This window comes from Heterodontus francisci, chromosome 3, assembly GCF_036365525.1.
Source record: "Heterodontus francisci isolate sHetFra1 chromosome 3, sHetFra1.hap1, whole genome shotgun sequence".
Classification (NCBI taxonomy): domain Eukaryota; kingdom Metazoa; phylum Chordata; class Chondrichthyes; order Heterodontiformes; family Heterodontidae; genus Heterodontus; species Heterodontus francisci.
The window spans coordinates 90,406,308-90,432,646 of record NC_090373.1 but is presented as its reverse complement, the minus strand read 5'-3'; the positions used below and the strand labels follow the sequence as shown (position 1 = coordinate 90,432,646).

At 44.2% G+C, this 26,339-nt stretch overlaps 1 protein-coding gene across 1 annotated transcript in view; it reads left to right on the top strand.

The window, feature by feature from the left end:
* The window catches only part of si:ch73-340m8.2 (tyrosine-protein kinase SRK3), a 50,083-nt gene extending 29,119 nt beyond the window's left edge, over window positions 1-20,964 (top strand). The window contains exons 5-8 of the mRNA XM_068028556.1: window positions 2,953-3,008; window positions 6,846-6,999; window positions 8,190-8,321; window positions 19,949-20,964. Coding sequence (XP_067884657.1) covers window positions 2,953-3,008; window positions 6,846-6,999; window positions 8,190-8,321; window positions 19,949-20,154 — 548 coding nt within the window. The 3' untranslated portion in view covers window positions 20,155-20,964. The remainder of the gene's footprint in view (window positions 1-2,952; window positions 3,009-6,845; window positions 7,000-8,189; window positions 8,322-19,948) is intronic.
* The last annotated feature ends 5,375 nt before the right edge of the window (window positions 20,965-26,339 follow it).

Genomic DNA, 26,339 nt, shown 5'->3' with positions numbered 1-26,339 from the left:
GAAAGGTGTCTAGGGGTCCCTCTCAGCCTTCACCTGGTCTCACTGTAACAGGGTATAATTTTAACCACCCATGTTTTAAGCTCCCCTTGGTGAATCCTTGTTCACCGCTTTCCAATTATAAGGCAAAGACACCAGCACAAACATACTTTCTTAGGTTTAAAGAAGAAAGGTGAAATTTTATTAAACTGGAACTTAAACTCTAATTCGGTTAACGCCTACGGGTACACGACGCGCCCACGCTAGCATGTTTATGCAATACGCACATGCAAATAGAGAGCAGAAGAAAAATAAACTGGAAAGGTTTGAGGCAATATCTGAAGAGTTTTTGTTACGGTTCTTCAAGCTCACTGTAGAGTCCTTGATTGTAGGTAGATCTTGCTTTTCGTTAGGGCCAAGTATTCTTCTTAAACCTTGTTCACTGTAGGAGACTTTTCTCTCTTGGGGTTCATCTGTCTTCAGTGGATTCAGAGGCTTGTGAGAAAGAGATGTGAGCAGGCAACAGGAGAGACTGTGGCGAGCCAGCCAGGAGAGATCTCAGTCCAGGAATATTCTGCTTTTTGCCCAAACTGTTTGTACAAATTCAAAAAGCTCAAGTTGCCCAGCAGGTTAGTCATGTGACTAGCTGGTTTGACCATGTCCATTTGCATATTCGGCCATCTTAGCAGTCAACCTGGAATGTGAGCTCCCCAACCTTCAACGTCTGGTGATAAAAAGTCCATTGTGGGTTGAATGTCTCAGGGAATGGCCGCTTTGTCTTTCCAAACACCATCTGTTAATATGCAAATGTCTTTTCCAGCCACAGCTGATCTGTTCAACAAGTCCTCCCCTCACTCCAGTAACAGTTTAAAATCAATGTTCATGACAAAATTAATGTGCCTCATTCTTGGCAGGTGGGTGCCTAGCATGACATGCTCCTTAAAACCTACCTCTTTGAATAGATGTTGGTCATTTGCCTTAATAGCTCCTTATATGACCCAGTGTCAGACTTTGTTTGATAACACTCCTGTGAAGCATCTGGGAATGTTTCACTCCTTTAAAGGTGCAATATAAATGTAAGTTATTGCTGTTCTTATTGTGGTAAAAAGTAGAAGTGCACGTCAATTCAGTGATTTCTAGGATTTCCATCGGCGAGGGCATCAGCAGCACATCCTGTGGAGGAGCAGGGAATCACTGACAGCAACTTCTGCATTTCAGTGTTTAATTCAGCATGCGTGGATGTCAGAAGTTGCTATCAGTTTCACAGAGTAATGACAGTGAATGCTAACACTTACACTATCATGACAACTGCAAAGTCTGAGCCAATAGCCCTGCATTTTAACTACTAGCGGTATTCTTGATTTGAAGCACTAATATAAACTAATATAAATTGAAAGGGCTGATTTTAATAGCCCCATGCCCAAGGGTATCCCTGTCCCCATAGTTAAAATGGTTGGGACCTCACTTTTTACGTGGTCAGGTGAGCCCCACCAGCTCCTTGCCAAACTTATGCACCAAGTTAAAATCAAGCCTAAAATATCTGATGATGACTGACTGTTCTCCAGCAGCAGTAGATTCAGGTTTGGCAGTCAGAAATTCATCATTCCTTCTCCCACTCATAGGGCTGAATTTTGTTCTCTTGTCTGAGGTGGGTTCATTGGGTTTGAGCGGGGCGCGCAGAGAATCTCCTTGGAGCTGTCTGCCACAAAACTTGGCACCATATTGCAGTGTGATGATTCTGTCAGAGGCGGAGAATTACCTTGGCAGTACTGATGCCCCGACCCGACAGCATCCTAATTTAAATGCCTGAAATGCTGTCTTAAATAAATTTGAATCTAATTCACTGCGATCCAACAAATTTCCTGAAATTTTGTGGATGAGATGCGGCAATCAAATGTGACTTTGAAAAGCTGGCACCACCGAGGCAAGAGTCCTTGGTGCTGCGAAAGGGAAGGTAACCTAACTATGGTAGTATAGGGGAAGTGGGGGTTACAGAGGCCATTGCCTCTATGCTGAGTGTCTAAGGGGGTTGTGTGTGAAAGGCGGGAACTCTGCAAGTGTATACGTTGTGAGTGCTGTGGGGCCATTAGCGGGAATCCTAAATGATGTTGTTATGGGTGTGAAGTCTCACACTTCTGGAAAAGATATTAGATCAAAAGTATGCACAAGGGGGCTGCTTGCTGACTTAGAAATTTTTGGAAGTGTACAGAGGTTTTGGTTCAGTGAGTTCCTGTAGAATCCATTGGAAAGAGTGAATGCAGGGCTGGCAGGCTTTTAAAGATGGCGCCAGCACCTGCTCTGACATCAGATGATGCTGTGAATGTTGTCTCCATTGCTGCCCTGCCACGTGATTGGGGGGATGGCAGCCTCCATTATGCAAAATGGCCACTGCCACGTAATCACAGCAGAACGGCCACTCACGTGACAAGTGGGACCGCCTACATTTTGCACACAGCAACAGGATCATAAAATTCAGCCCAGATTTCTGTCTAGATGTGGGCATTGGGGTGGACTTGGCTTGATTTTAACTTATTTCTTCAGGATCCTAGCAGAGTTGGACAGTGCAAGGAGGACCCTCCCAATCCTCCTCCAGCTGGGAAAGGAAAACCCTGGCCCTTGGTGTCAGTTTGGCCATTCGCAAAGAGGGAACTGAGGAACTGCAGTGTCGTTGGCTTTGGGTTACGAATCAGTCAAAGGAGGTTCTGAGTTCAGGCAAGGCATTTCAATGGAGAGGGGTGAGGAAGCATTCCAAATCTGCTGGAGGCTGGTTATGGACCAGCAGGGGCAGAAATCTGGCAATCCTGCCTCCTGCCTTGGATGCATAATATTGTATGTGACATGCTTGAGGCTGCGTGAAGCAGAGGGAAGGGCAATGCCCTAAAAATAATGTTTCTGTTTCTTTGTCTATGAAATATTTACAACTCCGGACAGTGTCACTCTATCCTCTAATATGAAGTCTCCTGATTAATTTCACAGCTCATTCAGAAACGAGAAACCTGGAATTTTCTTTGCTCAGTGGTTTTGCCATACAGGTCAGAAAATTTACTTCTTTGTTCATGATAAAAGAGGGATTTTATCCTGATGAGAGACTTAAACACAGTAACATGTGTATGCAGACTCATGAGAGGGAAGAAAGAAAGTTTCTTGATGAGTAAAATAGGTCAATTATGTGCAAAATATACATGGAAATCACTTATTAGTATTGAAGTGGCACCTGATTAGTGTAAAACCACAATGGGCTAGATTTTACAGACCCCCCAAAGTGGGGGATCGTGGTGGGTGGGGGCTGGAAAATGCCTCCGGCAGAGGCCTGCCATGGGCCTCAACACCGGGAAGGCCCAGTCCCATATTGCCGGCGGCGGCGAGGCCTCATGGCAGCTCCCCCGCCGCTCAGCAATGGGAGACAAATTTACATAGACAGAATTTTGTAAATAAAGGAATTAAGTACTTACCCACTCCCGTCGTCCGCTCCAGTGCCATATTGATGCCGGCGGAACACTGGGGGGGACGGGGGAGCAGGTAAGTTTTCCAGTGTGGGAGGGGGGGAGCGGGGTCAAATGAATCTCATGGGTCTAGGGGGTTGTGGGAAGGGGTAAAGTTTAAAGTTGATGAACTTTGTGGGGGGACGGTCGGCAGCACAAGGTAAGTGTTATGGAGCGGGGAGAGGGCAGGTAATTACTTGTATGCTTATTAGGGGGGAAGGTGGGAGAGGGTCAGAGCACTTTATTTATTTTTTTTAAATGAATCGTTCTTTAAAAATTTAAATTGAAATGTAAGGCTCGAAGCCCTTGAAAAATGGCCTTGGCACCTGCACAGTGACGCCTGACCCCATTGCCAGGAATGGACCACCCGTCCTCTCCACGTCATCGGGGGTGGGGGGGGGGGGGGAGGGGGGGTGCGGTCCTCCCCAGACATTTAAATGAGCCGCCGCATTTAATATTGCAGTGGCTCTGCGAAGCTTGGCCCACGTGTGTGGGCTGCCATTGTTTACAACCGCCACAAAATAAATTTCAGCCCAATAGGTTTGGAAGATTTACAGGAAGGTAACTAAATTAGCTGAGTGTAGCATCACAGCATCAACAAAGAGCAAAACACTGCAAATTCTGGAAAACTGAAACAAAAAGCAGAAAATGCTGGAAACACGCAGCAGGTCAGGCATCATCTACGAGAGAGCAATAGTCGAGGTTCCGTCATCAAGACTAGAAGATATTACAGAGGATCAGAACAAGGGAAAGGCTGGTGGTGGGGGGGAGGGGTGGTGAATCGGGTTGGGGAGAGGCAACACACACAGGAAGAGTGATAGAGTGCTTGGGCAGAGAACAGGAGATGGTTGAATGGCAGAAGTGATTTGTGCATGAAATAGAAGGAGAAATCAAATAAATAACAGACATCAAGGGTGCCTAACACAGGAGACTGTGCTTCCCTTGCCGATAAGTATCTCCTGCCTTTCAAACACTGGTAGCAGGTGCTGAGCAGCCTAACTAGCAGTGTTTAAAGAAGTTACAGGATGCTGCTAAGGAAGCTTTTGTACAGTGATTCTTGTGGAACTTCTAGTGCCACAGAAATCTTCATGCCCATTACAAGCCAATCAGTGCCCCCCCCCCCCCACTACCCCACAGCTTGCTGTCCCCACTAACCCACCCTAACACCACCCCCTACCCTCCACCTCAACTCCATGGCCTTCTGAGCCTGACTTGTGGCTTGGTCTCACGGAGGAGCTGCCGCTGCATTCCCCGTCTCCCCTCTCACCTCGCTTTCCCCCACCCCAGTGGTGAGTTGCCTTTCGGCAATCACTGAGCATTGGCAGCTGACCCACAATATTTAAATGAGGCCCCCGAGCACAAAAATGATTCAGTCCTCACACTCTCACAATCAGGCGGGCAGTGTGATCACTTTTCCTGACTGCTGGTGCTCCAGTAAAAATTGCAGCCCCCAGAAAACATGCAACATTATGCTGTAGAAGATGTTGAAGGTAGGGGAAGAAAACAAATGATAGGAGTAAAGTTGTTGAAATCAACAATAAAAAAGTGCTTCAGCGTATGATGAGTTTGTAAATATATTCAATCAACATATATGAAAGAACTTTAACCTACATCAGAACCAGTTAGATAGATTTATCTATTGTAGATATATATCATGGAGGAAATTTTTAACTGGGGCACACACCAGGCAAGTGGTCAGTGGTGGGATTGCACTCTATGCCCCGCCCCCACCTTATGGCTTCAGAGAATGGTCTGATCCATTTTAATAGTCAGGCCTTATCTATATATTTTTCTGTGAGTTGCCAGAACTCAAAAAAGCCTTGGCGCTGGGAGGGAGTTCAGGAATCTGGCAGTTCCGAGGATAAGCTGAGCCAGAAGGCAGGCCCTGTATGAGAGAGATGGAAGCACACCAGGATGGTGCAGCACTGGAGTGGGCCAGAGACTTCATACTCATCCAAGCCCCGACAGAACTTTCTGAAAATAAGCTTTTAGGACCATTTTCTGGGAAGATTCCATTGAAGGACCACTGGTTAGGCCACTTAATGCTTGGTACCAATGGGTGGAGCATGTGGGAGTATTGTTTGCCCATTGCTACTTGAAAATTGCTATGGGCATCGGACCCTGATTTAAATATATTAGTAAGGCTTCTGGCTATTTTGGAAGGGAGTGCTGCCTGCTCATTTCAAGGCCCACTCGATAATCCAGACCAGTGGGCAACCAGCAGCCAAAGCTGCCTTTTTGTTTAATCAGCTTTAAAATGCCACCTGGCCTGATTTCCAGTATGAGTGGGACAGATGGCAATTGAAAATTGTTGTGAATATTCTTTCTCTCTCTTTTCTCTCTCTCTCTCTTCTCTTGCATTTAAAGTCTCAAGGATATTAGAATTTTTTGGATTCCTAGGGCAGGATTTTCCCCATGGGCTTCAGGACCCTGCCATCAGGCTCAAATGGGGTTGTTATGTCTTATAGTTCCCATAAGTTAGAAATAATCACACTTTAAGCTTAAAAATACTGGAGCTATTTGTTTATTCCATTCAGCTTCCACGTTGCCTGGTAGGGACTGCCTAGAGGGTTATAGTGTTTGTGTCACATGACTCCAGCGTGGTAGTGAAATGTGGCCCCCGGAACACATTAACACATGACAATTAGTTCCTAGCTAATTAGTTCCTAGCTCTTTACGTCTAATATAACAATATAAAACAGATCAGAAGCCCGCACTGTGTGAAGAACAGTCACTCATCTGTGATTTTCCCCAAATTGGCCAAATAGTGGCCAGAGGGCAGACTCGCTGTCTAATTAAGGGTAGGCTCTCGAAGCTGGAGGGCCAATTGGAAACCCTCCAGCACTGAAGAAGCAGAAGCTGGCCTTTCACGATAAGTGAGAGAGAGGGTGCTCCAAGATAGAGGCATCCTCCCTTCTACTTTTTTAACCTTAAAATAAAAGAAGCCCTTTGCAGCCAGGCCACCATTGTGGAGGGACATCCCCTCCAAAGGGTGGCCTGTGGCTGCAGTTGATGCCAGGCAGGCAGAGTGGGCCTCAAAGCCAACCTGAAGCATTGGTCCCTTGGCAGCTACCCTGTTCCTCGATGCCTCCGGGGACCTGGAGGCCAACTGGAAAATTCTAGTTGGCCTCCGACAATATCTCTTCATAGGCCATTAACCAGGTAAATTAGCTACCTACCAGGTGCGGGCAGGTAGCCCTGCTGCCCCCCCACCCCCATCCCACCTCTGGGAAAATGGCCCACCTTTTCGGGGCTTAGAAATTCTGCCTGTGGTTAAGAATATTTTTATATTTTGTTGCAATATATTATTGAATAGCTTGTATGATAGGATTGTGATTCAAAATGTGGGAGATTAATGGTTCAAGAGCAACATTTTCAATATTTTAGATTGCAGAGGGAATGGCCTACCTTGAAGAAAAATGTTACATTCACAGGGACCTGCGAACTGAAAACATCCTCCTAACAGAAATGCTGTCTTGTAAGATTGCAGACTTTGGCCTTGCACGACTGCTTGAGAATGGTCAACGCAGATTATCATATGGTAATAGCAACTCTAATACAAATAGCATTGACTACAACTTGTGACCAACTAGTATTTGGGGCGTAATTTCCATTTTAAACTTGACAATTGATCATTTAGGCTCAGTGGAAAATTGGCAGGCAGGATCATAACAAAGCCCGCCCAATGTTCTGTCCATTCATTTAAAAAAAAGAGAATCTGTCCCTTAGCCTCTGAATTTTTCCATAGTCAATCCAGTTTTTGTTTTTGAATCTCAAGGATACAACCATGAAAAACGGGAATGACGATCGATCTTTGGAAAATCATTGCTGGTGGTGGCTCGGAGCAGGGAGTGTAGCAATTTGAAGTTTGTAAGCACACTTGGCAATCCATTGCCTCATTGAATCCTCCTCCCTGCCATTCTACCTTCAGTGCTCTTGGGCAATCATGCTGTTATACACAATATGACCATTTACTCAGTAGGCTAGAATTTGCAAAGACATGTGCCATTTTGTTTTGGGGGGGGCGCGTGTGGGGGAGGAGTCTCACATGCGGCCAGAAGATTGCACACAGTATGCCTCTGAATTTCTGTATGTGTGTTTAGCAATGGATAAATTGTGTGAGACATATGAAAAAATTATATGGAAAAATGACTAAATCTACCATAAATGAAATAAGATTTTTTTCCAGGATTTTTATATTAAGAGCTCATTTTCTTTTTACAGCAGTTTCATTGTTTTCATGCATTTTTAGAACTTACCCACATGAGAAAAACAAATCAAAGCAAAAATTCCCCAGACCCAAATGTAGGCACCTCAGTGGTGGAAGAGGAAATGTGTAAGTGAAATGTAAAACAATGGGGACAATTAAAGGGGAGTGACAAAATGGGGGGACACCAATTCTGCATTAGCCATTCTACCAATGGGAATTCTCAAAGTGGTGACTATAGGCTGGGGACCCGGCATTTTCAGCCTTGTCCAATTTTTCCTCCCCCTCCCCCCCACAGTCCTCCACACCACCAGTCCTCATCCATCCATTTTACCCCGGAACTCTACCCAAGCTCCCAAGGAACTTTGGGGGCAGAAGTCCAACTGCAAAGAGGTGTGTAAGATAAATAATGTAAGAGTTTATTGTTTTTCTCTGCCAATCATAAAGTAATGTGCATCAAAGGAACTATTTTTACAACTCTTTTTTCCTACAATTTTTAACATTTTATTCTTAATTTCCCATAGATGCTAAAGTTCCCATAAAATGGATGGCACCAGAAATATTCAATGACAATATTTATACCATCAAATCAGATGTCTGGTCTTTTGGAGTCCTGCTGACAGAGATAGTCACGTATGGTGAGATCCCATTTCCAGGTATGACATTCACTTCAACAGTACAGCTCTATTTTGAAAATAGTTGGTCTGTCCAACTATCTAAAACTGAGTTTTGTTTATTCAATTCAGCTGTGTAAATGGATAAAACAAAGTATTTCTCCCCATTCCATACCATAGCAACCAAATAAATACATCAGTGTTGTGATCTAGGTGTTATGACCAGGTGAGAAAGAGATCTAGCGTTCCCTTTCAGCCTTCACCTGGTATTACTGTAACGGGGTTTAATTTTTAACTTTTAATTTTAGCTCCCCCTTGGTGAATCCTTGTTCACCACTTTTCAATTATAAGGCAAGGAAACCAGCATAAGCAGGCTTTCTTAGGTTTAACGAGGAAAAGTTTAAATTTATTAAACTTGAACTTAAACTCTAATTTGGTTGATGCCTACGGATACACGATGTGCCCACGCTAGCATGCATACGCGATACACACATGCAGATAGAGACAGAAAAGAGCAGAAGAAAAATAAAGTGGAAAGGTTTAAGGCAATCTCTGAAGAGGGTTTTTTGTTATGGATCTTCAAGCTCACTGCAGAATCCTTGATTGTAGGTAGATCTTGCTTTTCGTTGGAGCCCGGTATTCCTCTTAAGTCTTGTTTGCTGTAGGAGACTTTTCTCTCTTGGGGATCATGTGTCTTCAGTGGATTTGGAGTTCCGTGAGAAAGAGGTGGGAGCAGACAGGAGAAATCTTCTCAGTCCAGGAGCAAACAGACTTTTTCAGTTCAAACTGTTTGTACAATTCAGAAAATCCCAGGTTGCCAAGCAGGTTAGTTATGTGACTAACTGGTCTGACCACGTCTTGGATTGTATCACCTTAGCAGTCTCTGGAATGCTCCCCTTATACCCAATACCCGGTGATCAAGGTCCATTGTGGGTTGAATGTGCCAGGGAATGGTCCTTTGTCCTTCCAAGCACTATCTGTTGATATGCAAATGTATATTCCAGCCACGGCTGATCTGTTTAACAAGTCCTTTCTGCACTCCAGTAACAGTTTAAAATCAATGTTCATGACAAAATTAATGTGCCTCATTCTTGGCAGGTGAGGGCCTAGCATGACATAGGTTCTGACCCAGTCAACTAATATATCATATGCAATTGATCAGGCAGACCTAAGGCTGCATTCATTCTACCTGTAAGGGCTTTCCATTCATTGTTTGACAATAACCTTTACCATCAGAGGTTTGCAGTCTCCACAAGAAGCTCATCATTTAAATCAAAATTTCTGAGGACTGGGAGGTACGGGGAGAGAGGCACATGTGAATTCTATTTAGTAATTTATTCATAATCCTGCGCAGATGATGTCAAAGATTAAGCTGCATGTGTGGAGAGAGCACTGTTTATGCACCCCTGATAGCATCGTAGGTGCTACGGTTGTAAAATGCAACTACCCTGTGTGGAACTACACAGTGTTAAGCAATACAAAGATAGGTAGGAAAGCAAGTTGTGAGGAGGATACAAAGGGATAGAGAAAAGGTTGAGTGAGTGGACAAAAATTTGGCAGGTGGAGTATAATGTGGGGAATTATGAGGTTTTCCAGGAAGAAAAGAAAAGCAGAATATTATTTAAATGGAGAGAGATTGCAGAATGCTCTGGTACAGATGGACCAGGTTGTCCTTTATATGAATCACAAAAAGTCAGCATGCAGGTACTGCAAGTAATTAGGAAGCCAAATGGAATGTTGGACCTTCATTGCAAGGGTGGGAGGGGGGTCGAGTATAAAAGTAGGGAAGTCTTGCCACAACTGTACAGGGTATTGGTGAGACTGCACCTGGACTACAATGTACAGTTTTGGTCACTGTATTTAAGGAGGGACACACTTGCGTTGGAAGCAGTTCAGAGAAGGTTCACTAGGCTGATTCCTGGGATGAGGGGTTTGTCTTAGGAGGAAAGATTGAGCAAGTTGGGCCTATACTCATTGGAGTTTAGAAGATTGAGAGGTGATCTTATTGAAACGTATGGGATTCTGAGGGGACTTGACAGAGTAGATGCTGAGCAGATGTTTCCCTAGTTGGGGAATCTGGATTGATGGGGCACAGTTTCAAATTAAAGGGTCTCTCACTTAAGATGGAGATGAGGAGGAATTTCTTCCCTCAGAGGATCATTAGTGTTTGGAATTCTCTTCCCCAGAGAGCAGTGAAGGCTGGATCATTGAATATAATCAAGGATGAGTTAGACAGATTCATGATTGACAAGGGAGTCATGGGTAATGGGGGGGGGGGCAGGAAGGAACGTGGAGTTAAGGCCACAATCAGATCAGCCATGAGCTTGAGGGACCAAATGGCCTACTCCTGTTCCTATTTCTTATGTTCTTATGTAGACTGAGGAAAATCCCAGGTTCCACCCCTCAATCTCTGCTGAATTAGCAGCAATAAGCTGTGATGATTGACTTCAGTGTAGTCTTAATCTCTATCCAGTGACCCTTGATGAAACTTACACTTGTAGGAGTACTGGGAGAAGCTTGGATCCTGCTCGACCGTGATGCCTTCACCTACCAGGCTGAATTTTAGCAACCTTCCCCCCCGCGCACCCCCCCCCCGCAACATCGGGATCATGGAAGCAGGGGCTGGAAATTGCCTCTGGGAGAGGGCCGCCATGTACCCTGTCGCCGGGAGGGCCCAGCCCGATATTGCCAGCGGCGGCAAGGACTCATGCAGGAAGCCCACCGCTCGGCAGTATTAAATTAATGAATTAATAATACTTATGTTCCTGCTGTCAGTCCTGGTGGGATCGTCCTGCCGCTGGCCGGCACTTGGGCGCCTTCGGATCCCCGTCTGGGGAACTGAGGTGGAACACTGGTGGAGAGGGGGGGAGGAGGTAAGTTTCTCAGTGTGGGGTGTGGGAGCAGGCTCAAGCAAACATCATTGGTGTAGAGGATGATGGGAAGGGTTATAGTTTAAAGTTTATGAACTTTGGAGGGGTGGAAGGTCAGGTGGACAAGGTAAGTGTTTTGGGGTGGGGCGAGGGCAAGCAATTAATTTAATTTTTATGGGGGTGTATTTTTTTCATAAATGTCTCTTTAACTATTTAAATAGAACGGTAGGGCCCGAAGCCCTTTAAAGCTGGCATCAGCTGCCTGCACACAGGCAGCTGATGCCATTGCAAGGGACGGACAGTCCACCCCCTCCACATCATTCGGGGGGCAGCCCACCCCTGCTATTTAAATGAGCCGCTGGCTCCACGACATACGGCCTGCCCATTGTTTTCACCCGCTGCCGATTTCGGCAGCAGGAATATAAATTTCAGCCCACTATTTCCTCATGGTTGACATAACCTATCTTTGCTCACACATGGAGAACGGCTGCTTGCTTAGGTGAGCTGTACAGAAGGAGGGCATCAAAACCCATAGAACCATACCCGAGGCATGATTCCAGAGAGGGAGAACTTTGAAGGGTGCAATAATAAAGACTGCCTTTAAAGGTCCAAAAGATGAAAAATGTAGGCAGATGGTATTAATTCCTATAGTCAAGCAACTGTTTTCCAATTCCCTCATATCAGCAGTATAATGAATGGTGGGTAAGTACCCTGTAATTCTGTACGGAGAACAATCCAGATTCAGAAAGTGTCTTCAATTAACAAGCAGTGTGACATCTAACAAAACTAACTATTATTATCATTCAAGAATAAAGGCCTGGATTTTGCATCAGGATCGGAAGCGAGTGCTGCTGCCACTTGTGCAGTGAACGCCTGGGAGGAAGCAATCTTGAGGCAGTCAGCCAGCTAACTGCTGGCAGGCGGGGGGTCGGCCAGTTAGGGAGTGGAGGCGGGCCGTGAGGTGGCGGATGCAGCATCAGGTGATGACATTGTAGGTTCTGGTACCATGTTTAAAGTGCTGCCAGCACTCTGATATCACTGCCGCTTTGAAGAACCTGTGTGTAGTGTAGTGATGACTTCACTGTTAAGGGACTGGGCCACTGATGCAACTAATGACATTATCAGACATATATAAGGAGAAGACACCATTTTGACAGACACACTCAGCGCGTGATTTTACAGAGAACCAACACACACCAGTGAAGAAAAGACCTGGACCTGGATCATGCAATGTAGATAACTAAGACAATAAATAGTGTTTGTGTTGAATCTGAATATAAAGCCTGCCATTATCATTTCAAGTAGGCTTGAGGAAACACAGCACAACACTACAATTTCTGGCAATGAGGAGAAAATAAAGATGAGGCATGGAAGGATCCGTGGACAGAAAGCAAACACAAGGTTAAAAAAAAAGTCAAGAGAAAACCTGAACTGGAATGGAGAGAAAAGCTGAGATGGAACGGGAAAAACAAAGTTTTGTTCCAGATTTAAGCAAAAGATATCACCACAGGCCGGATCTTGTGCTTGTCTGGAAGGTGGGTTTCATGGTGGAGCAGTCTGGAAAATCGGAGCGGAATCGTATGCCACGGAACCCGATGCCAGGATTGCCGGTTCCAATCTTCCCGAGAGCAGGATAAGCCGACGACGACCTTCCCGCCCTGAGGCCAATTGAGGCCCTTAAGCAGCCTATTCACTGCCAATTAAGGGCCTCTTCCCGCTGCTGCTGGGAACTCACCAGCAACAGAGGGGGCTTGCTCCGCATGGGGAGGATGCCTTGTAAAACGAGGCACCCCGCCCTGTGGGCTCGGGAGGGTTCCTCCTTCTTGGGCAATTTGTGGCCCACAGAGGCCCTCCCCAGGAACAACTGTACCCCCCCCCCCCTACAGACCAAACAACCACCCACTAACCCCCCACTCACTGGGGCCTTCTGGACTGGCCCTGGTGACCCCACATCACCTACCTGTGTTCTGGGGTTCCAGCCCCATGTGTGTCCAACAATTGTCAGTCTTTCCAACCTTTACGGAGACGGACAGTAACCCAGGCCCACACTGCAGCAAATGGCTATCAAGATCTGAACGCCTAATGGTGGCACTCAATATCTACCCAATGTTGGACCAAAAGTCAACGTTTTCTTCGATACACATACAGGCACCGGAACCAATAACAATTTTATTGAAGAACCTGCTGCATTGAAGAAACTGTTGCATTGAAGAACCTGCTACATTGAAGAACCTGTTGTATTGAAGACCTGCTGCATTGAAGAACCTGTTGTATTGAAGGACCTGCTGCATTGAAGAACCTGTTGTATTGAAGAACCTGCTGCATTGAAGAAGCAGCTGCATTGAAAAACCAGCTGCAATTGTAGAATCTGTTGTATTGGAGAACCTGTTGTATTTAAGAACCTGCTGCATTGAAGAACCTGTTGTATTGAAGACCTGCTGCATTGAAGAACCTGTTGTATTGAAGACCTGCTGCATTGAAGAAACTGTTGTATTGAATAACCTGCTGCATTGAAGAAACTGTTGTATAGAAGAACCTGCTGCATTGAAAAACCAGCTGCAATTGTAGAATCTGTTGTATTGAAGAACCTGTTGTTTTGAAGAATCTGTTGTATTGAAGAACCTGTTGTAGTGAAGAACCTGATACATTGAAGAACCTGTTGTATTGAAGAACCTGTTGTATTGAAGAACCTGATACATTGAAGAACCTATTGTATTAAAGAACCTGCTGCATTGAAGAACCTGTTGTATTGAAGAACCTGTTGTTTTGAAGAACCTGCTGCATTGAAGAACCTGCTGCACTGGAGAACCTGTTGTACTGAAGAACCTGATACATTGAAGAACCTGTTGTATTGAAGAACCTGCTGCAATTGTAGAATCTGTTGTATTGAAGAACCTGTTGTTTTGAAGAATCTGTTGTATTGAAGAACCTGTTGTATTGAAGAACCTGATACATTGAAGAACCTGTTGTATTGAAGAACCTGATACATTGAAGAACCTGTTGTATTGAAGAACCTGTTGTATTGAAGAACCTGATACATTGAAGAACCTGTTGTATTGAAGAACCTGTTGTATTGAAGAACCTGATACATTGAAGAACCTATTGTATTAAAGAACCTGCTGCATTGAAGAACCTGTTGTATTGAAGAACCTGTTGTTTTGAAGAACCTGCTGCATTGAAGAACCTGCTGCACTGGAGAACCTGTTGTACTGAAGAACCTGATACATTGAAGAACCTGTTGTATTGAAGAACCTGCTGCAATTGTAGAATCTGTTGTATTGAAGAACCTGTTGTTTTGAAGAATCTGTTGTATTGAAGAACCTGTTGTATTGAAGAACCTGATACATTGAAGAACCTGTTGTATTGAAGAACCTGATACATTGAAGAACCTGTTGTATTGAAGAACCAGCTGCAATTGTAGAATCTGTTGTATTGAAGAACCTGTTGTTTTGAAGAATCTGTTGTATTGAAGAACCTGTTGTTTTGAAGAATCTGTTGTATTGAAGAACCAGCTGCAATTGTAGAATCTGTTGTATTGAAGAACCTGTTGTTTTGAAGAATCTGTTGTATTGAAGAACCTGTTGTTTTGAAGAATCTGTTGTATTGAAGAACCTGCTGCATTGAAGAATCTGTTGTATTGAAGAATCTGTTGTATTGAAGAACCTGTTGTATTGAAGAACCTGCTGCATTGAAGAATCTGTTGTATTGAAGAACTTGTTGCATTGAAGAACCTGCTGCATTGAAGAACCTGTTGTATTGAAGAACCTGATACATTGAAGAACCTGTTGTATTGAAGAACCTGCTGCACTGAAGAACCTGTTGTATTGAAGAACCTGATACATTGAAGAACCTGTTGTATTGAAGAACCTGCTGCATTGAAGAACCTGCTGCACTGAAGAACCTGTTGTCTTGAAGAACCTGATACATTGAAGAACCTGTTGTATTGAAGAACCTGCTGCATTGAAGAACCTGTTGTATTGAAGAACCTGATACATTGACGAACCTGTTGTATTGAAGAACCTGATACATTGACGAACCTGTTGTATTGAAGAACCTGCTGCATTGAAGAACCTGTTGTATTGAAGAACCAGCTGCATTGAAGAACTTGCCGTATTGAAGAACCTGTTGTATTGAAGAGCCAACTGCATTGGAGAACCTGTTGTATTGAAGAACCTGCTGCATTGAAGAACCAGCTGCATTGAAGAACCTGCTGCATTGAAGAACCTGCTGCATTGAAGAACCAGCTGCATTGAAAAACCAGCTGCAATTGTCGAATCTGTTGTATTGAAGAACCAACTGCATTGGAGAACCTGTTGTATTGAAGAACCTGTTGTATTGAAGAACCTGCTGCATTGAAGAACCTGTTATATTGAAGAACCTGTTGTATTGAAGAACCTGCTGCATTGAAGAACCTGTTATATTGAAGAATCTGTTATATTGAAGAACCTGTTGTATTGAAGAACCTGCTTCATTGAAGAACCTGCTGCATTGAAGAACCAGCTGCACTTGTAGAATCTGTTATATTGAAGGACCTGCTGCATTGGAGAACCCGCTGCAGTGAGCAACCCTCCTGCCATTAAAATTAACTGAAGGCCTGAAGAAGAAGGCATCTGAAGGCATGGCAAAAGGAAGATCCCAGGTTGCCTCACAGTTCAGTGATGCCTCCCTGCAGACTCTCCTCCAGGCTACCTGGGAAAGGTGGGAGTCCTCTTCCCCACGGACGGTAGGAGGAGACCGGTCCACCTAACCAAGCAAGCTTAGATTGAGATCACAGAGGAGGTAAGCAGCCGTGAGGTCATCCCTAGAACCTGGCTGCCATGCCACAAGTGACTGAGTGACCTTATTCATTCAGCCAAAATTGGTACTCTGCACTTTGCTTCCCTTAGGGGCTTACATCTGGTAATGTGTGAGGATGGGGTAGGTGGAGAGGGAATGTCCACCCAGTCAGTGGCAATGGGGTCAGGCAGCAGCACACCTGTCAGTCGCATGTCTACATCTCGGTCAACAAGCACTCGTCTGTCAGTGTTGACTGTAACAAGGTCGCTCCAGAGTGGCTGCATATTGGAGGCATTCATGTACCCCCATCGTGGAAAGCTAGGCTGCCACCAGCTTAGGTGTTGTGCTTGTCTTTGTCAGGTGACTAACATTGTTCATCCTTGTGCCTGCAGGAAAAGAAAGCTCATAATGTGAAGAAGGCCCAGACAAGTGGCAGGGTCCCCTTCTTATCTATACTGATATCAATGGAGAAGGAGGCAATGGAATTGGCAGGGCATCATAGTGGTCTCTCCATCACAGATGGTGAGACAGGAGTGCCATCTCAAGAGAATGAGTAACCTCGTGAATGGGCACAAGGGAGCCTTTGGCGAGCACGTGGCATAGTGCTCCCATGTCCTCTCCTGGATTTCCACACTAGTGCTGGGAAGTACAAAATTCTTTAATCCACCTTTTTTCTTACACAGGTCAGCAACAAGAGTAGAGTGCTGACAAGCCTCAGAGGTTGCACCGTCACATCATTCCCTGCACCCTTCACCAACGCAGATACTCTCACATCAGTGGTCGCACTTAGATTTGGGGTCCCAACTTGATGAGGACACCACAGACATGCCAGAGCAACTGATGGAGGCTGTGACAGCTGAGGCCAGTGACCCTCAGAGGAATTTGGAAGGCCAGGGTGATGCTGAGCCTCAGGCTGATGACAAGCTTCCAGAGTCATCGCTAAAGTGGCAGATGCTGGAAATCCAGCATGAGGTGCATGAAGATCTGGCAGAGCTTCCAGAAGGTATGCGCTCCCTGGCTTGGACAGTGGAAGAGTCCATCCAGGCCATGAGTGCTGCCATTTCCCTCTCTGTGCATGTGGCTTCCTCCATCAAGGCATTGGAGACTTTCATGGAAAGCCTGATCCAACAGACCAGTCAGTCGATGCCAGAGATACGCACAGACCTGCACACCATCACCAAGCCCATGAGCCCTTGTGCACTCGTTGCTTTCCCCATGCCAGAGGTGTCACTGGACGCATGACAGGGGGATGGTAAATGAAGATGGCAGCAGTGTAGCGGAAAGATAACACTTTATTGGATTGAAAGGATCATGTAGCAAGGGTCATCTGCAATGTGTCTGTATTAGCGTGTCCTGAGCCTCACTGGCATGATTTTCATTGTGTCTTTCCTGTAGTACATGGGGTAATTTATAATGCATCGCCTGGTTAACTGCCTCCTCCACATCCTGATCATCAGAGAAGATATCGCGCTCCACTATATCCTCATTGTTCAACGTCTGCCCCCTCTGCAGGTTGTGCAGAGCACAGCAGACCACCACAATACACAAGACCCTTGCTGGGGTATATTGAAGGGTGCCACCGGTGCCTTAGCCTGTAGACATCTGGCTGGTTCCAGGGAACTGTGCACACACCTGCAGGATCCATCTGCAGTGGTCAAAGACCAGTTGTACATTGAGCAAGTGGAAGTCCTTCATGTTGAAGACTGCTGGTTGGCCTGTGGGAGCCTTAATAGCCACATGCCTGCAGTCCCTGATACCCTGCACCTGGAGAAATCCAGAGATGGTGCCGAAACCGATAGCTCTCTCAGCTTGACTGTCCGGATCGGTGTGAAAATGGATCGATTGGCTGGCCATCTTGAGGAAGGCATCGATCATCACCTTGATGCATCGATGTGCTGCAGACTGGGAGATCCCACACATATCTCCAGTGGTTCCTGGAAAATAACAGAGGCGTAGAGGTTCATTGCCATGGTGAACTTCACGCCACTGGGATTGGCTGGCCCCAGCCACCATTGGGGCTCAGCTAGTCCGCCATCATGCCACATAGATCTGTGACAGCCTCCCTGATGAGGTGCAGTTTTCAGCAACACTACCTCTCGGACATTTGAAGGTGGCTCAGCCTCCGACAGTAGACCTCGTTGCAAGGAACCCTCTACTGTACGCAGGAGGCTGCTCGCATTCCCCTCTGAACGCTTCTCCTGCATCCCCACCCTGAAGTTGGTGATCCTGTTGGCCCTGAGGTTGCTGCTGCCTCGCTGCCTGTGGCTGCAGTTCTCTCCCTCTCTACTGCTCCTCTTCACTAGAGGTTCTGAAGCCTGAGTGCATGATGCCCAAGGCAGGTGGGCACACTCAGTTTCCAGGGCCTCTTACCCAGATGCCTCCTCCACCTGCCTCAGCACCCCCCCCCCCCCCCACTTCCTCCACATTTAATCCACACAAGTGCCAGCTCCCAGATGGCACTCTGGCAGCATGCCCTCACAGTGCTGGCAACTTAGCCCCCACCCCTGACAGCGATATCCAATGCTCGCGCTGCTCCACCCTCCCTGCCAAGGCATGCTGGCTCACCTAATGGCTGCCAAGTGAAGCCAGCACTGACCTCCTGCTCATTTGCTGCCTCCGTATACCTGCTGAGGCTCTAAAGCCCCATGAATCCTGTGCACTTTCTGGAAAACTTAAATTAGCTTTCAATTGGCAACTTAATTGCCTTAGTTATCTTTTCGCTGTGTTGAGGCTGCTGTTCTCCGACAACGCCATCCGCTCCTTGGAAAATCCAGATCTGACATTCCGCTCTGACGTCTTCCATTATGATATTCTGCCCCCTGCCTCCAAGTCCATCAAAGCGCCTGGAAAAGTACGGCCAAAGTTGCAATTGATAATGATTCCCTAGTGTCATGAGCTTATCAGTATCCAATAGCCATCTTCTTGGATAACTCTTGATATTGAAGAATCAATCATCCAGACCCTGGCCATGAACTAAGGCATGATATGACTCCTTTCTTTTAACCATGTAGATGCCAGCTGGGTGCAGAGAAATTCCTGACAAAGACACCATCATCATATTCAAGGAGCTGCAATTTGACGCCAAATACGCTTTGCACTATTAGCTAAGAATTTTTTACAACAATAAAAAAGTAGCTGAATAAATGTTTTCGTTAAAATAAGACTGAAGGCTTTAAACAAAGTCTAACATCTGAGTACATTTCCATCCAGAAAAATGTGTACTTGAAAGCCCATCAGGTACAAGTTACCCCTGCTGACCAACCCCCTCACCCCCACCTCCCACCCCACCCCCACCCCCACATCTTTCTTTTCTGTCTCTTTTACTCTCTCTCCTAACCCAATATATTGAATTCATCCACTTTAATTGTATATAATTTTCAGTCCTTCCACTGTTTATTTCATAATCCTTAAATTTGTTTAGTTACGGAGAAAAACATTTGCTTGCCCTTTCACTCAGATCCCAGAAACTTGCACTTCCAGCAACTTAGAGGGTGAGAATGCTTTGAGTTAAAGGGTGCCGGGGCAAGTCTAACTAAACAAGTTATAATCTATATGCAACTCTGGTTATTATGCTAGCAATGACTCTAAATGTTTTTGACTCAATATGGATATAGTTTGTGCCTTTGCAATTGAGGGATGTGGGCTAAAAATTTGTTCATATATTGTGCTTCAAAGCAGTGCTACATAAACTACGTCCATTTGCTAGGGGCAGACAGTACCACTGACAGTTAACTGCATGGGTTTCTGTGTATTCTATGTAGGCTACGTAGCACCACTTTGAAACAGTGCAAAGCAAACATATTTTAGCCCATGGGATTTGGTATGTTAAATAAAATAGAAATTGCTGGAAATACTCAACAGGTCAGGCAGTGCCTGGGAAGAGTGAAACAGAGTTAAGATTTCAGGTCAATAACCTCTCGTCAGAACCACTGTATGACTGTTCTATGATATATTGTTTTACATTTATGGCTATTGTTTATGCCATTGTATGGTTTTTCACAACTTTGTTTTTATCTGAAACAGATAAAGGGAACAAAGAATTTGTTATTGATTTAATGAATGGATTCATCATGTCTCCTCCTGCCGGCTGCCCAGACATCCTCCATGATATTATGCTTCAGTGCTGGGAACAGAAATCGGAGAAGAGACCAACATTTAAGCAACTGCAAAACATACTATTGAGGTGTAACCCAGTGCCAGAAACAGAAGAATTACTTTCATCAACTTAGGAATTCAGTGATGAGAACAGAGAAATTTCCTTGAATCATACCTCACTGTGATATGTACTAAAATTTCAAACCAGCTCTGAACCCTACACTGTAAATTCCATGTTGTTTTTGTTAATACTGTTACAAAAGTGCCTCTGTGTTTTGTTAAATATATTTTTTGAGGATTCATTTCCGAAGATTGAAGAAATGTTAAACTTTGGGGTTTTCAAAGTGGGTAGAGAAGTTAACCCAGTTCTTCACTAGATATGATTTACCGATTGAGATTCAATTCAAGGTTCCAATTTTATCTCTAAAGTTTTGCAGCAAGTTACGGGTAATTTAGGTATAACACAGTTAAAGTCTTCAGCATAACACACACAAACACAGGGAGCTTTAGAAAGGTACCAGCAGACCTTCAAATCGATAATCAGGGCATACTGTCATGAATATCCCCATGATTGAGAGAAAGGGCTAGAATTTCTTTTGTTTGCCACTAGGGATTCACCTAATGAATCTACTGGTTTTAGTTCTTTTGAATTAGTTTACAGACATGAGATAAAAGGTCCTCTAAAACTAATTCAAGAAAGGTTTTTAGAACAGAGGGACGAATATTCTGTGCTAGATTATGTATCCATGTTCCAGGAACGGCTCACGAGAACTTGCAAAGTGGCTCAGGAACACCTTAAAGCTTCCCAAACAGCTATAAAGAAATGGGCAAACAAGCATACTTAGACCTGAACATTTCAACCAGGGGATAAAGTGTTAGTATTATCACCTTTACAGGGTGAACCATTGATAGCACAGTTCAGTGGTCCGTATAAAGTAGTCAAGAGAACTGGTAAAGTAAATTATTTGATTGACACCTCAAATTGCTGGAAAAAGAATCAGCTGTGTCACATCAATATGTTAAACAATATCATCACCTGGAGGAGGATAAGCAAGCACAGATATGTCAGATAGTAGGGGCAGTGAAGCATGAAAGAGATAGTGAGAAGGAGGCCTAGACAATTCTAAAATCGAATTTCCTAATATCCAGTTAGCTAATACTGAATCGCTAGGGAGATTGGACACTATGCTTTCATATGAAATGCAGAACAACGAGAAGACCTAACAAGGCTACTCACAGCATTTAAAAGAGTCTGCAGGGATAAGCCAGGATGTCTAACCTTAGCCACCATGATGTGGATGTCGGGGAATCCTTTCCTATAAAACAGCATCCTTACCGCTTAAGTCCAGACAAACAGGCCCAGGTAAAAGCAGAAGTCCAATATGTGTTGGAAAACCACCTAATTGAACCCAGTCTAAGCAGCTGGAGTTCGCCAGTCGCATTAGTACCTAAATCTGATGATTCAAGTAGACTTTGCATAGACTACAGAAAAGTTAATGCAGTAACAAAGGTCTACTCCTACCCAATACCTCGAATGGAAGACTGTATTGACAGAGTGGGCAGTGCCATGTTTCTTACCAAAATATATTTGTTAAAGGGATACTGGCAAGTTCCTTTAACACCCCGAGCTGAAGAAATATTGGTTTTTGTCATACCAGATGCTCTTTTTCAGTGCCGAGTGATGCCATTCAGGCTAGGGGATGCCCCAGCCTCTTTTCAGAGACTAGTGAACCAAGTGGTAGCACGTGTTCCTAACTGTGTGGTTTACCTTGATGACATGCTGATCTACAGTGACACTTGGAAAGAACACTTGGAACAACTGTGGGGGGCTCTGTTTGGAAGGTTGCAGTCCATTGATTTGGTGATAAACTTTGTGGAAAAATTTTAAAACCAGAATGCCAGACCATTCTGATGGAGTTTACGATAACAAGCTTATCACTTAAAGATTATCCACATTATAGTCAAAAATAATATATTGCAGATGCTTTATTGAGAATCTAACTTTGTTTTGAGTTATCTGAACGAAAAGAGGGTACAGAGCAGAATTGTATTCACTACAGGTAACGTCTGAACGAAAAGAGGGTATAGAGCAGCATTGTATTCACTACAGGTAAAGAGGGATGAGTGTGAAAATGTATTTTAAAATGTTTTCGTCTTCTGATTTTTTACACTTGATTATACGTTACAGTAGCGCAGTGGTTAGCACTGCAGCCTTACAGCTCCAGCGACCCGGGTTCGGTTCTGGGTATTGCCTGTGACTGTGTGGGTTTCCTCCCGCATGCCAAAGACTTGCGGATTGATAGGTAAATTAACCATTGTAAAAAAAAATTGTTTAAAAAAAAAGGTAGGAGAATTGAGGGGATGTGGGAAATGAGATTAATATAGGATCAGTATATCAGGTCGGCGCGGACTCGTTGGCCGAAGGGCCTGTTTCGGCGCTGTATTTCTCTCTGACTCTACGTCATGGCAGACCGCTCCAGCCCGGGCTCTGTATGGTCAGCCAGAGTGTCAATCATACCGGCTCGGCTAAGCCCCGCCTCGACGGTGGCTCGCTGGGCGTTTGGCAGTCAGAGTGTTAAATGGCCTGTGAGAAAGGTGGTAGGGGGGGTGGAAAATTATATCCCTGAAAGTTGCTACCCAGGTTAATAGGGCTGTTAAGAAGGCATATGGTGTGTTAGCTTTTATTAGTAGGGGGATCGAGTTTCGGAGCCACGAAGTCATGATGCAGCTGTACAAAACTCTGGTGAGGCCACACCTTGAGTATTGCGTGCAGTTCTGGTCACCGCATTATAGGAAGGATGTGGAAGCTTTGGAAAGGGTGCAGAGGAGATTTACTAGGATGTTGCCTGGTATGGAAGGAAGGTCTTACGAGGAAAGGCTGAGGGACTTGGGGTTGTTTTCGTTAGAGAGAAGGAGGAGGAGAGGTGACTTAATAGAGACATACAAGATAATCAGAGGGTTAGATAGGGTGGATAGTGAGAGTCTTTTTCCTCGGATGATGATGGCAAACACGAGGGGACATAGCTTTAAGTTGAGGGGTGAAAGATATAGGACAGATGTCAGAGGTAGTTTCTTTACGCAGAGAGTAGTAGGGGCGTGGAACGCCCTGCCTGCAACAGTAGTAGACGCGCCAACTTTAAGGGCATTTAAGTGGTCATTGGATAGACATATGGATGAAAATGGAATAGTGTAGGTCAGATGGTCGGCGCAACATCGAGGGCCGAAGGGCCTGTACTGCGCTGTAATGTTCTAATTCTAATTCTAATAATGAAATGCATTTAAAAATGGTGTTTCATTTTTCAAGGGTGGAGATGTTATGAAAGTGCCTCGGCATTTTGTTAAATATATTTTGAGGATTCATTTTTGAAAGATTGAAGAAGGGGATCAAAGGTTTTCAAAGGGGATCATTTAAAGGCCACTTGACTTTGAAAAACAGTCCCCGAAAATATTTTTTTAAAAGGGGCACTGAGAGGTCTTGTGAGGAAAACAAGCCTTTCCGGGAAAACACCTGACTTCCAGCAACAACAAAAAGCCTTTCCAGGAAACCACCTGACTTCCAGCTCAATAAACAACAGAGAACTTCCAAGGAGAAAAGAGAACTTGCAAGGAGAGAAAAGAGCTTCCAAGGAGAGAAGAGAACTTCCAAGGAGAGAAGAGAATTCCCAAGGAAGGAGTGAAGATCACAACTCAGCTCAACTTTCCATCACCTCTCTAAAAGACCCTGAGAAGTCCATTGTGTCAACTCATCTCATCTCCTGTCTTTGAAGAAAAGCCTGCTAAATTAATTCTCAATGCCGCTTGAAAAGAACTGAGTGATTCATATACGTGTACTCGGAGGCCAGACTGTATGCCAGTTTTGGAACACAACATATCTCATCTGCTGCATCTTCAAGAATGAACAAGTATTCAGCCCAAGTGTTTTTTGTCTGTAACAGAGCGCTAAGAAAACATCCCTTTTATTTTTCTGGTTAACCAGTATATGCGTGTGTGAGTGTGTGAGGGGCTAAGGTAAAAAGGGAACTTTAATATTTCAATCTGTGTATTTATGCTTTACTTCATTACTGGTTAAGACTTGTTTTATAATAAACTGATAATTTTGTTGTTTATTAAAGAAATCTGGTTAGTGCGTTTTATTCTGGTATATGATTGATTGTATTGGTAAGTGGGAAAATTTAAATATATGTTGTGACCTGTGGAGAAGTGGGACTAGAAGAAACAGTGCACTTCTCCTGCCTCGATCGTAACAATACCTATTCTACATCTGATGATTATGTGATCAGCCCTTCTTGGAATTAAATTGTTATAAATCTTAGTTTCTTGTTTGTAAAAAGTAATTTTACATTTAAGAAAGGCAAGTGAAGGAGTTCTGCATCAGTTATCACTCCTGGACAGCAGCATTTCAAATCATACCAGCTACCAGTACAAACATTGGGAATAGTTTCACATTAATCCTTAGTGGACTTTCATACACAACTATGCACAACTATTGAAAGTGCAACTTTGCAAATTTGAGAGTACCTACATAAGAGAGCAGCAATGTCAATGATCGTAATGCCAAGAATTATTGAAGGGATTCTGGTCCTTCAGTAATGTTAGAGAGCATGATCGACTGCTTGTCTGCAATGTGCAGAAACTTCTGAGAAAACGCTCAGGCTTCAAAGCAAACTCAGTAATATCAGAGAGCTGAGACTTCAAGTAGAATAGGTGTCAGTGCCACACACAGCAACGACAATGGCCCAGAGGATTATCAGTAGGAACTATCAAAAAACTTAAAATGTGGGGAAGCCACATCTTTACATTGATAACACTTGAATAGATTGGGCAAAACAATGACTAGAGGAGACTTTAATCTATCCCTTTCTTGGTTGGACCTTGTTTAATGTGGACATGAAAGTGGAGATGATGTATAAAGTCCTGGCCAATATTTATCAGTCAATCAACATCATAAAAACAGATTATCTGGTCATTATCACCTTGCTGTTTGTGGGAGCTTGCTGTGTGAATACTGGCTGCTGTGTTTCCTACATTGCAACAGTGAATACACTTTAAAAGAACTTCATTGACTATAAAGCACTTTGTCACGAAAATGTGCTTTATGTCAAATGATGATTTTTAATCCACCAGCTGGAAACCTGAATTGAATTTTTAAAAAACAGAGACTAAAGGTGACTTGATGCTTGCAGCTAAACATGGCTACCCCAATTTGCATCACTGTACCTTACACATTCTTATACATTGAGATGGAGACGCCAGGTCTGGATTGACCCATCAAGGACACTGACCTGGGGAATCTGAGTGAACCACATAGCCTGTCCCCATTAGGGAGGCATCAAGGCAATCACCTGAGGTATTCAACCTTCGGAGATAAATCACTAAACCTAATCACTTTGTTATGACCAGGTGAGAAAGGTGTCTAGGGGTCCCTTTCAGCCTTCATCTGGTTTTACTGTAACAGGATTTAATTTTAAACACACCATGTTTTTAGCCCTCCCTTGGTGAATCCTTGTTCACTGCTTTCCAATTATAAGGCAAAGAAACCAGCACACCAGGTTTTATCAGGTTTAAAGAAGAAAAGTGAAAGTTTTATCAAACTTAAACTTTAATTGGGTTAACACCTACAGATACACAATGCGCCCACGCTAGCATGCACACGCAATACACACATGCAAATAGGGACAGAAAAGAGCAGAAGAAAAATAAAGTGAAAAAGTTTGAGACAATCTCTGAAGGGGGTTTGTTACTGTACTTCGAGCTCGCTGTAGAGTCCTTGATTGTAGGTAGATCTTGCTTTTCGTTGGGGCCCAGTATTCTTCTTAAACTTTGTTCAATGTAGGAGACTTTTCTCTCTTGGGGTTCATGTGTCTTCAGTGGGTTTTGGAGTTCTGTGAGGATGAGATGGGAGCAGGCAGAAGAGAGGTCTTCTCAGCCCAGGAGCAAACAGATTTCTGTCTTCAAACACTGTTTTCTCCAAGTTAAAACTCTTAGTTCAAAACTCTGCTACAGCTAGTTAGTCATGTGACTAAACTAGTCTGACCACGTCCGTTTGTGCATTCGACCAATTTAGCAGTTAACCTGGAATGCAAGCTCCTCCACCCTCAACGTCTGGTAATCAAAAGTCCATTGTGGATTAAATTGAAGCGGGGAGTAGCCCCTTTGTCCTTTCCAAGTACTGTCTATTAATATGCAAAAATGTCTCTCCAGCCAAGGATCCATTGTGGTTTTTCTTTTAACCAGTTCTTTCTTCACTCCAGTAACAGTTTAAAATTAATGTTCAGATGGTAAAATTAATATTCCTCATTCTTGGCAGGTGGGGGCCTGC